The sequence below is a fragment of the Trachurus japonicus genome, chromosome 16 (assembly GCF_045865225.1).
Source record: "Trachurus japonicus isolate A0001 chromosome 16, Traja_1.0".
Taxonomy (NCBI): Eukaryota; Metazoa; Chordata; class Actinopteri; order Carangiformes; family Carangidae; genus Trachurus; species Trachurus japonicus.
Window position 1 is genome coordinate 16,173,179 of NC_140922.1, and position 11,973 is coordinate 16,185,151.

The 11,973-nt window shown below is 45.3% G+C and overlaps 1 protein-coding gene across 1 annotated transcript in view; it reads right to left on the reverse strand.

Moving 5' to 3' along the window:
* itga8 (integrin, alpha 8) overlaps positions 1-9,666 on the reverse strand; it is a 37,439-nt gene extending 27,773 nt beyond the window's left edge. Inside the window, exons 1-8 of the mRNA XM_085802126.1 lie at positions 9,175-9,666; positions 8,728-8,858; positions 5,746-5,846; positions 5,544-5,667; positions 4,077-4,138; positions 3,587-3,632; positions 1,397-1,522; positions 1,214-1,258 (exon numbers count right to left, since the gene is read on the reverse strand). Coding sequence (XP_085658252.1) covers positions 1,214-1,258; positions 1,397-1,522; positions 3,587-3,632; positions 4,077-4,138; positions 5,544-5,667; positions 5,746-5,846; positions 8,728-8,858; positions 9,175-9,368 — 829 coding nt within the window. The 5' untranslated portion in view covers positions 9,369-9,666. The remainder of the gene's footprint in view (positions 1-1,213; positions 1,259-1,396; positions 1,523-3,586; positions 3,633-4,076; positions 4,139-5,543; positions 5,668-5,745; positions 5,847-8,727; positions 8,859-9,174) is intronic.
* Positions 9,667-11,973: the final 2,307 nt, after the last annotated feature.

Sequence of the window (11,973 nt, forward strand, 5' to 3'; positions counted from 1 at the left end):
GGGTTTGACAAAGGCCGTAATACTTAAACCCCCTACCCAGCCCACCCTGTAAGAACAGCTGAGTGTTGCTGAGAACACTCTGAGCTCAGGATCTGCCTGTGTATTGATTGATGAGTGTGGTGCTGAAGACTTATAGGGACGATCTAAGGGTCCCACCCAGAGAGACAGAAGACAGAGCCCTCCCTCCCTCCCCCCCATCCTGCCCTCCAGCTCGAGCCAACAGGCTCAACCACGAGCCTATAAACCAGTAATTCCCAGCTCCATCTTCACTCCGAGCTCCCAGTTACGACCAGTTCTCCAGTCTTGAAGAGGGTTTGGGGAACAAGACCACAACAAGTTCCGTACCACAACACAACACAACACATCAACAGGCATGTGTAACCTCTTAAGGCTCACTTAAAGACTGTGTGACATGTGTTGTGCCGGAGGGGCTTCGGGGGCCTTCACGAGGTTGGTATGGGGGTATGTAAACGTAACATTGTCCCCTAAAGATCCCACTTAATGGTGATTACCAAAGAGCCTCTGATAGACAGGAAATTACGAAGAGAGGCTGAAGTGGCACGAGGGGAAAAGGATCTCGGGCTTATGACACAGCAGCAGAAATAAGTGTGTGATGACACTGTGTGAAGAGGAAGCACAACGATGCGGCAGGACTGCGGTTGATTTTATTTTCTGTGCTTTTGCTTGAAATTGCTTTAGTTTCATGTGCAATTCTGACAAACTGATGGCGTGGGAATCAACTTGAGCAGCAGTGTGTCTCTGCAGAGCAAAGAAAAAATGATGTCCTCGTAATCTTAACTTTTATGAATTTCTTTGGATTTTAAAAGTTAACGTGTGTAGTTCAAAGGCATCCCCTTCCATCTGTACATCTTTAATAAAACGTCTCTCTTTCCACCTAATATTACAAGTCAGTCCAGATCTAATTCAGGACTCGCGCTGGACCTGAGGAGGTTTGTGGAGTCTGCCGCTAATCACTCTAATCAGTTAACATGAGGGCCAGGAAATCCCTTTATCAGCGGTTCCTGAAGTCCTGTCCCTTTGGGGTCATGACCCAGACATACAGAGACAGTTCTCATTACAACGTCAGAGTTCAGAGCCAGACGTTGTCACCCAGCTGTCCACTCCATATCGCTCACACTATCACACGGCAGTTAGCGAGGGTTTCCTTTGCTGCTGCGTGTGGTTAGTTGTAATGAACTGTTGGTTTTCTCACCTTGTTCGGAGTCTCCTGTAAACTCTCCCACTGCCACAGAGTAACCTAGAGAGAAATGAGTTGCACATGATGACATATGGGTGAAATTAAGTCGGAGTCTGTTTATACTGTGTGTCACAGTTCTTATTTAGTTATTTAAATTAAGGTGCATGAGTTTTGTGTGTGTTTGTAAATGCACGTTACCAAGGTAACTGTCATCATGTGTGTCTTCAGCTGCTCTAGTTTGTTTCTCTCCTGGAACCTTTCTCAGGATCGCCTTCAAAGAGTAGCCGTTCAGTATCTCAGCTATGCCTGCTGTCACCACTTGACCTGCACATACACGCACGCACACACACACACACACACACACACACACACACACACAGATAGAGAAAAACAAACACCCAGGGTGAGAGAGTCACATCTGCTCGTGGACAGCGGTTTCAGCTCGGACCCCATGAGGGGAGCATCGCTGATCTCCTGCTGGAGCTGGACCGCCTGCTCCACATGAAAGATGCGTCCAGCTAACGATACACACTGGAGTCCTCCCAAAGAAAAACTAAAACACATCATTGGCAGAGGAATAGCTGGAAAAATATTCCAGCGCTCCTTTAAAAAAAAAAAAAAAACCCTCAAGAAAACGCCTGTCCTCTCCACAGTGTGGATTCTGAATTATAGGTGTCCGCGCACAAACAGCACCCTTCCTCTGCCGTTGAACAAGAGGTCAAACAAACAAATGATTTTTATCTACAGCCACTCTCAACCTTCCATAAATCCTCCTTAATGTGCATGTGCGTGTGTGCGCTGACGTTGGGAAAATGTGCCCTCTTAACCCTCCCCCCAGCTCCTCTTCCACCTCCTCCCTCTCTTTCTCCATCACACTGAGCTACGAGTTTATCTCCAAGAGTAACATATCACCGCATCAGCTCATTATTAAAACACAATCTGATTAATGAGACACCGTGTTACAAACTGTTAACATAGAGGTATAAGTCACTGCCGCTAATTTGAAGTGTCCTTTACACAGAGAGATAACAAGATTGTATACGAAAGAGTTTTTTTTTATGATAACTCAGGCTGAAGGCTGAAGATAATTGTTGTGTATTAGCGGCCATAAAATCCAGGCTGAGTGCTTTTATAAACATTTAGAGGAAGTGTTTTAACTGAAGGCAGCCAGCCTTGCCACGCTGAGGGCACAGAGAGGGAGCAGTCCATTAGGCTGTCTGTGATGCCTGTCTAGTGCGGTCATGTACGATGGAACATTCATTATTTAACCATATGTGGCAACAACACCAATGCCAAATAATAATAATAAAAAAAGAGATTACACATAAATCTCTGTGACGGTTTTAAAAATAACCACCAATAAGCCGCCTTTTTTCCTTTGTCTTACTCTCATTTCTTTTTGACCTCTTGCTCGCTCCATCTTTCCATTTTGAGGAAATTGAGCGCTGCAGAGTGACAGATCAGAGGGTCACAGGGAAAGCAAAGTGAGGAGGGAGGGGCGTGCATCTGATCGGTATAATTGCTCCAGAAAAACAACCGCAGAAATAAGTCACGATAAGTGAAGAGGACAGGAAGGGAATAAGAGAGGGACACATAGACTCTATCACACACCTGGAGCTGGGGGAGTAGAGCTACACTTCAACAGCTGAACTCTGACACACTCAAGCTGTGTCTACACCTATTAAGACACTTCATCCCTCTGCTTGGACTAGCTGACCTCAGCACCGCTTTTATCAAGCAGGAGATCCATCTTTTTTTTTGCCTTCTCTCTAACATAACCCCCTTACTTCTCATCTCTCTCTCTCTCTGCTGCAACATGTCTCTATCAACTCCTTAACAATCCTCTATCACCCCTGTTGCCCCCCCCTCTCTGCTCTCTTTCTTTATCAGTCTTTAAACCCCCCTGCTCCCTGTCCGGCCCAACTTTCCCCTGTCCCCCTCGGTCCTGTTGCCTGCCCTTGAGCTTCTTCCTCTCCCCTTGAAGCTTTTCCAAACCCCTCTGTGCTTTTTTCTTGGGGCAGAGGGGCAGTTCCTCCACACTCCATTACCCCTCGATCAGCTCATTACAGAGCCCAAACACCCACTTCCTGTTACACTGTTACAGACAGAGAGAAGCATGAGGTAAAAGGAGCGAGGGAGGGAGGAAGAGGGAGAGGAGGACAAAGAGACACATTTCTTTCCACCTTCGCCTTTGTAAGACTATAACGAAACTACAGATCTGGCAAGCTTATCAGTGTGCATGAGCGTGTGTGTGTGTGTGTATGTGGGCTGTCCTGACTGTTAAACTCATCTCCATTCTTTTCTTTCATTTGAGCACCTTCCCATTTATGAAATCATTGCAAAACAGAGACTAAACACAGGTTTACGCACTGCTGCTGCTGCAGTTACCTTGCCAGTAAAAGCTTCCAGGTCCTCCTACCACCAGCCGTCCTTCCTGGAATAAATACAATTAGGCAGGGTTAGTCATATGACATGAATTGGTCAGTGAGTGTGCGCACGTGAGTGTGTGTGAGACTCGAGGGGTGTATAACACGTGTAGCGGTGCGTTTGTGAGCACGTAAGATTCCTGCTGCCATGCCTGTGGAGAATGACAGCTTCCTGTACAGGAGGGTAGAGTTGGACCATGAGACAGAGGTGAGGGGTTCACGTTGAACATACAGCTGAAAGAATGCGTAAACGCACGCGTGTTTGGTCTATTGTGTTCAGAGGCGGCGGCGGGTCACATCAGGAGTGGAGGGACCCCTCTAGGGACGAACGTGCTCTCATCTTCCCCACGTCCATAAATCTCTGAGGGGGAGTCTTGTGTTTTCAAGAAACCTCTCTTGAGTGGGGAGGGGGTGTCGTGTTGATAATGTATGATTGTCTCTGCAGTATTTACCTTGGTGAAATCCACACTGAACCCAGCCTGGCAGAACCCCTGTCCCTCCGGGTCTGGATCACCTGGGAACAAAACAAACAAACAAACAAACAAAAAAACCATCTTAACCATTGTGGCACCATCTTCCTTGAGAAAAGCAAACAGCTCAGAAAAAATAACCTTTATCAGAAATTTAACAAGTTAAAAAAAACACTGATATTATTATAGTTTACATCAAACGTACTGAGGTGTGTTTCAGTTAAAATAACTGCATCTAACTGTGCATGAACACACAGAACCTACAGTATGCGCCGCACATAGTGAATTGTTCTCCATTTCAGAGGCACCCTGAGGTGATGTTTAATGATGCGTAACCTACACATGCGCGTGCATAAACAAAGTGTGAGTTACGGTTGTACTCTGTGTGGTGGTAGTCTCAGGTTAAGATGACGTAAAAGAAAAAGCTGCTGGAGACAGAAAAATCGGTTTCAGACACATGATAAAGAAATAATCCCCTCATGCATTATTTCCCCCAGAGAACAATTGAGTTTACGATGTGATTATTCTAGCCTTGATTAGTCAGCACTGACATAAACAACAAAATAACTTTAACCAATTACGGCAGGCGGTGTAAGTATGAATGTGTGTGTATGGGAGTGGGATTTTTATGGAAAGCGGATGATGGAGTGGACGATAAGGGCCGCGTTTGATCTGCTGTTTATGATGTGCCACCTGATAGCCTCCATTTCTTCCTTATCATACTGTGCTGGTGCCTCATATCAACAAAGGGTGTGAGAGAGATTGCAGGAAAGAAAGTTGGAGAGAAAGAAGAGAAAAATGCAGATGGAGGGGTGGTGGTGGAGGTGGGGGAGGCAGGAAAATCCTACGAATGTAGTTTACAGAACCGATGACAGAGAGAAGGGGGCCGGAGAGAGAAAGAGGAGAACTGTCAACTTTCAGGTTGCTGCGGCAACTAATAAAACATCAGGGAAGGTAATCCACTGCAGAGGACGGCAAAACATCTGTCTGCTCACACCTTAGAGAGTCCATTCATCCAAATTACAAAAATACACAGATTTCTCGCCTGCATACTTCATTGGGTTTGAGATTTCTGCTACTTGGCAAATGCAAGCTAAATGGATGGAAATTAGTTTTTGAAAAAAGAAAGAAAGAAAATGACTCAAAAACATGCTATAAAAAGGGGAATATTTCTTCTGTGTTTTTTTTTTTTTTTGGTACAGTATGGACCGATCCTTTAAGCTTGAGGCATAGACATTACTTTTTATAGGCTGCCATAAAAATTGGTGTACTGATTGACTGATGGATGACGGGGTTTATTAGAAGGTCTGTTAAGGCAATATCCTTAAAAAAAATGTTAATTTGTGTTGATACTGACAGTGGAGAGAGGAAGACAAAACAATGGAAGTGCGGATGGAAAGCAATAAACGGTATGTAGGCAGTTGGAGCCGAGGCTGCTGAGTGACTCACTGGTCCTGCAGGGTGAGTACTCTGCGTAGGCGCTGAAGTTCTGGACGGCCACATAGCAAGTCCCCACAGGTTCCTTCTCCCCATTCAGCTTCACTGTCCGCCAGTGGTAGAGAGGAGCGCAGGCCTGAGTGACATAATAAGACTCTGATTCCCATTTCCAAGCACAGATGGGACAGTTGATGATGATGTCACGTCCACTCACCACCACTTTTCCTTTGTGTGTCCTGACTGATGCTCCAAACCACTGATGCGACTTGAACTCCACAGGCTCTCTGGTGCCATTTACCTTCATCATTCTGTTATCTGGAGACAGACGGAGACAGAGAGGGAGGAAGTGGCCGACAACATAAAAGATGAGAATAAAAGAGACATTTCATAATGGTGACTGTAAAAGCTGGTATTGACTGTGGTCATGTGGATCCAGGCCTGTAGCTCTGGGTCCTGTGTGGATGGAAAACATTTGTCCTCGATGAGCAAGCACAAACAGCATCTTAAACACTCTTGTAACAAACATCAAAACACCATTTGCCCCCCAGAAACAGACATTTGTCAGGATGCTGGGGGGATTTTTTTTTCTTCAGTCAGAGACTTTCTCATAAAATGTAACAACACTTAAGAGACGGCGGGGCCTGCATGGACACACTTGCACACACACGCACACGTTATGAGCATTTCCCACTCGACTCACAATGAAGTGTCAAGTTTGGTGCGAGTGTGTCTTTGCTCTGTAGTTGATACTTTCCAGCATTATTAAAGACCAGCTGGGTCTCTTTAGGGCTGTGCAGACCCCTCCTCATTAAACACCTTTGAACACACATGGATCATGGTGCATGCATAAAAGCAGGTGAACAGTCCATGTTCAGCCTATTAATGTCCTTAGTTTCGGTATTTATTTGACATTTTCTTTAATCTTATTACACGACTTCATTTTAAACTAATTTAAATGTACATTATCAAGCTCTCTAATAAAATCCATCATTATCACTGCCACAGGAAATGTAGCTGGGGTTGAAAGATGCAGGCTTGTAACCGAAAGGAAGTTTCTTTTTAATCTTAGCATCAGTTGGGAAATTGTGGGTGGAGTTAATGAATGGGGAATCCTGCACTAACACATTGTAAAACCCAGTTTAGATGCTGTGAGGCTTCCAGATGTGGATGTGTGGTGCAGGGTGACAGTGAATATTACTTGGAAAACAGTTCACAGGCTAAACCAACTTTTTTTCTGCAAAAACAAAAGAACATCCTTTTTTTTTAAAGTCATGTTTTTTTAATGAACGGAAAAATCTGAGTCATGTATCATATTCCAGTGGATTAAAATGAGATAAATTAGTACAAGCGGCACACAGACTCTACAGAGCAGGGGAGTATTCTGCTTCTCCAGGTTTCTTCACTCTAACATGCAATCCATCACTAATCTGTCGCACTCTCACCATATCAGCCTCTGACCCAACCCCCACCCTGCGCTGGCATGACTTGAAACATCTGCCTAACGTCACTGAAGCCATGCACGTGCACACACACTTGCATGCACACAGGTACACACACATAACCAGGCACATGTGAAGCTGACGTATAGATATTAACCAGTACAGTACACACAGATGTTCACCACTTGTGCTGATATTTTGTGCATTGTGCACAGGCAAACCCCTGTGTGTGTGTGTGTGTCTCACAGTCTGTTTATACCTGTAATAAAGGGTCTGCTGTAACTCTAGAAATATCCGTCATGGCTACTGTCATCAATAACCATGTGCCTACCCACCCACTCTTGAGAACAGATAAACACACACACACATCTACTCCTGTGTTTATTCTTCTATCCTAAAAAACCTGAAATTTCCCCCCCCCTCAAAGCACTTCACACTGAAACCAACCCCTTCGTCAAAAAACAACCTGTAATTAGCTTCACACAGAACCAACATCACCGCCGTCGTCGTGGAGCCTTATTGCTTTAAGTTGCAGACAGGGGACTGGAGTCGTGCTTGAATCAGCTGATCGGATATCAGCTGTTTCATTCACAGTTTCATCACAGCTCATTGATACATCAGCTGATGGGCAAGCAGCCGACAAGCAGCATCCAATCGTATCCACAGATGTGTGCACGGCGGAGATTACGGCACCACAGTCCTCTGTTGACATCCTCATGTCAGCGTCACTTGTGGCTGAAGCTCCATCCTCAGCTGAAGCCTGTCTTATAAATGCTGAAACTGCTGATGACAGTTACCTTCTTTGAAAAAAATCTAATCTTCACGTTACAACGGTATCAGCTGTGAGTTGCTCTTTAGAGGTCAAAGCAACACTCACCAAACCATGGTCTCTTACCTCTTTTTTTACGGTCCTCACAAAGATGATACAAGGAACTCACTAAAAGAGAGAGAGAGGGGGATAGACTGGTGGAGGGCTATGGGGGGAAAAGGATGGGTGGGGGTGGGGGGCAAATTTTCAAGATCTAATAAAAAGCAGACCTCACCCAATCCCCCTTTCTTCTGAAGGGGAACTAAATTCCCATGTGCATACAGTTTACCCCCTCCACTCCTCTCCCTCTCCACCTCTTTCACTCACTTGTTCTCTCTCTCTCTACCTCTTCCACACACACACACACACTCAGATGGAAAAAGTGTGCACGAGAGACATCAGACGCACAAACACAAGGCTGATTGGACCGTTAGCATTGATGATGATATATTGAAAACCACAATCAAGATGTAGACTCGCACCAAGGCAAGGCCGCCAGCCACCTTTTTTGGGTAGATGAAGTTGATGAGACCCATATGTCTTATCTCTCTTTTTCATGCAACCGCACATGTGCCAGCTCATATGCACACACACAGACCAGACACACAGGTTACGAAACTCCTCTGGTCCTGCATGCTAACATCTGAGGTCACCTATGGCTCTAAAAGAACCCATTTGGACTTCAGAGAAATCAAAAAAAAAAAAAAAAAGTTGTCTGTTTTTCACTAACATGCTCACATGAGAACTCCCAACACAATGACAGTGGTGATCATGTGCCTCACGACACTGAAGTTATTCATTTCCATGTTCTATAACAACACAAATCCTTTAAAACATGGCCTTGGGAACATAATTACACCCAGTGGGGCTTCCAGGGGGTCTAACTTTAATTTATTTAGGTCCATGACATGAGGGGGGGAAAAAAGTACAAAGCTTTCAGGTAACTCACTGGAATTGTCAAAAGGTATCTGTCTGCAGCTGTCAGGCAGTCCAGGCCAGGGGCAGTAGTAGACAGCTCCAGCCTCCACAATGCCAGGCTGGGAGGTGTTAGCCTTAGGAGCCCCCACCAACACACTGATCCTGATGGGGGAAGAAAAAAAAAAGAAAAGCTAACGTAGGTACATGCACAACTTGCAGGAGAGCGTGTACAATGTGCAAACGTGTGCACCATTTATCTCATTCAGAAATCTGAGTTTCCTTTCTGTCTCATCACTCTGCACAGCTTCATTTGTTCTAATTTAGATTGAGATAAATGTTATTGAACTTGTAGGTATAATTCAAATTCTATTATATGCTACTAAATCTATTGTAAAACATTCTGGGTAAATTAAAAACAGATAAAACGGATACAGTGAGTCCCTGATGAGACAGCTTCAGTCCTGATGTTGCCACTCACGTGTTGCTGTCGGTGGTGGCTTGGTAGAAGTCCACAGAGTAACCGAAATAACTTCCAGCGGGTCCATTGTAAACCGTAGGATGCTCTGCGTAAAGGTTAAAACTCCAAACTCCAGTCAGCGCCGGCCAGAGCACCGACATCACCCCGAGAGTAAACATCCCAGCGGAGGAAACGCAGTCCCGCACACGCTCCATCCAAAAAGAACAACCAGCTGCGCACTAGTTCCCAAAAAATGAGAGGGAACAGGGAGAGAGAGACAGAGAGGGAGAGAGACAGAGAGAGAGGGAGAGGGAGAGGGAGGGAGAGTTTCCTCCGTGCAGGTGAGGCAGCTTTGTCTCGCGTTAAGTCCGCCAACTGGATCCTTGGATCAGTGCGCTCTGCTGCTCCCTGCCTCCTCCTGACACCCTGAAACCACAAGGTCTGTCCAGACAGAGCCTGGGCTGCAAGACTACACAGCCGCGCCCCCGCCCTCTGCACAAAACTTTACCCCCCCTACAAACACACACACACACACACACACACACACACACACACACACACACACACACACACACACACACACACACACACACACACACACACACACACACACACACACACACCAAGGCACAGGCCACATCTGAGCGCGCTCAGGGGCCCCCGCGTCACCGCTCCTTTTATGGCACAGACACATTTTCTGTGGCGAATCGGAGGCTTCATCCAGGAACAATAAATGATATGGAAGTGAGATTTATTACCACCGTCTCAAATCGGACCGCTGTATGTAACCTGGCACGTGCACGCGCAGAGACAGAGGCGCACACACAAAACACAGAGGTTACAAGTCAGTGCATTAAAGCACTTTATATTTCTATACCGGCCGGTTCTTTAAAGCGGGGCTGCGTTTCCTTCCGTTGAGAGGAATTACTTGTAATTATGTCAGTAATTATTGTGTCGGGGTTACTGCGCAAAATCTCTGGAGCTGCGTGCACAAGTTTGGGCAGTTTGGCTCGCGCTCACTGTTTCACTCAACACCAGACGGTTTCCCTCCTAAACCTCCGAGGTAACACACACTTCCCTCGCGCTGAAAATAATATCCTGTAATGAAAAACTGTTTTTAAGAGGTGACACGCCAGGACCATGACTGGTTTCTGTGCATCCAACTTTTTCCATGTCAAAAAACTAAAAATAAATACAATAACAAAATCACAATGGCATTGGCACCCATTTCCAGGCAAACTAACGCGCAGTTTAACAGCCTGTGGAGTTTGTTTTAATTAAAAATAATAAGCTTTTATGGACACATCAGCTGTGAATTAAACTCCACTGCGTAGTAAAACTGCAGTGGAGCAGAACGAGAGTGTTTTCTGTCAGAGGAGAGTTGATAAGAACCAGGTGAGAAGGTGAGGGAAAGAGTGGATGAGAAGAATCCCAACCTTGACCTGCCAGATGGAGAGCTTTCTCTCCACATCCTTCACCTGCCTTGTTCGCCTCCTTCAACACCATATCCACCCCTCTATCCATCTATTCTGCAACTCTGTCCCCTTCTTTTCTTTCTATTTTTTAGGTTTCAGTTTCTTGAGAGTAGACTTGGTTCACCTTGTATACACATCTCCATGATCCTTTGTTGTGCAGAAGTGAAGTGTTTGTGTCAGAGAGAGAGAGTAGAAGTGAAGGTCTGTTCTTTCTCAGCAAATCTAAGATGGAGAGAGAGGGAGGGGGAAAAAAAGCACATACAGTAGGAGAGAGATGTGTGTGTCCCGTTTCTTTTTCCTCACACAAGAAAAAGGGTTGATGATGATGATGGAGTGAGGGGGCAGCAGCCAGACGTGGTGCTGTTCTTTTGCCCCATTTGGCTTTATTGCGGCTGCGTTACGTTGTCCGCCAGGTAAACCCAGTTTCAGTGTCTGCTCATTTCCATCTGTGATCATTTTCAATCCAATAAAATTCTCACAGATATTCAGTTTCCAGGAATACGCATTTACTTGCATACTGTTCAGGTTACGTCCTGTCACATCGCCAATGCGTTCTGATCACAGATTTACTGCAGCTCGCTCTGGATTGATTACTGCACACACAGTAGGACTTTGTATTTTACACACTGAGTGCTCGTTCCACCCCCCACCTTTTTTTTTTTATAACAAACTCTTAATGTGATCATTAAACAGCCTGTTATGTCAGATTAGGCCCACATCCTTTCTCCATTAGACAAATCCATTACACACACACCCAGCCAATGTTAGAGCACTACGCACAGATACAGATTGAGACAAGCACTATCTTTGCGCACACGCAAATGCAAACACAAATGCACAAACCCCAAATTAAGAGCTGTTTTGTCCTAAGCCAGGACTAAGTACTTAAATAGTATGTTGTGCTACTTCTCTAACACTTGCCACTTGAGTTGAAAGCTCAGTAATAGACAACATGCTGTAATAATGAGGTGCCAAACATGCCAGAGTTCAGGATGGTTTGAAGATGCCATTCATACAGCCAATGTTTCCTTCGTCTTCTTCTGGAGAATTTTGACGATGAGCTAAGAAATGGGACGTATTCTGTCCAAGGCCAGATCATTTCTGTTTACAGAGAGGCAATTAAGTCACCATCAGTGTCCTGGAGATTTAGTGAATAACTGATTTAGAGTCTCTCGGGTCACGAAACATACGTGGTTGTGTGATTTAAGGGGGTGCAGACAGACCTTGGACATCCTGAAATCCGAGGCTGCCTGATGTCAGGGTCAGGACATGATATTTATTAGAAAAAGACACACAGAGACAGAGGAAGATGTCTACGGTTTCAAAGCAACTAAACCACACCATG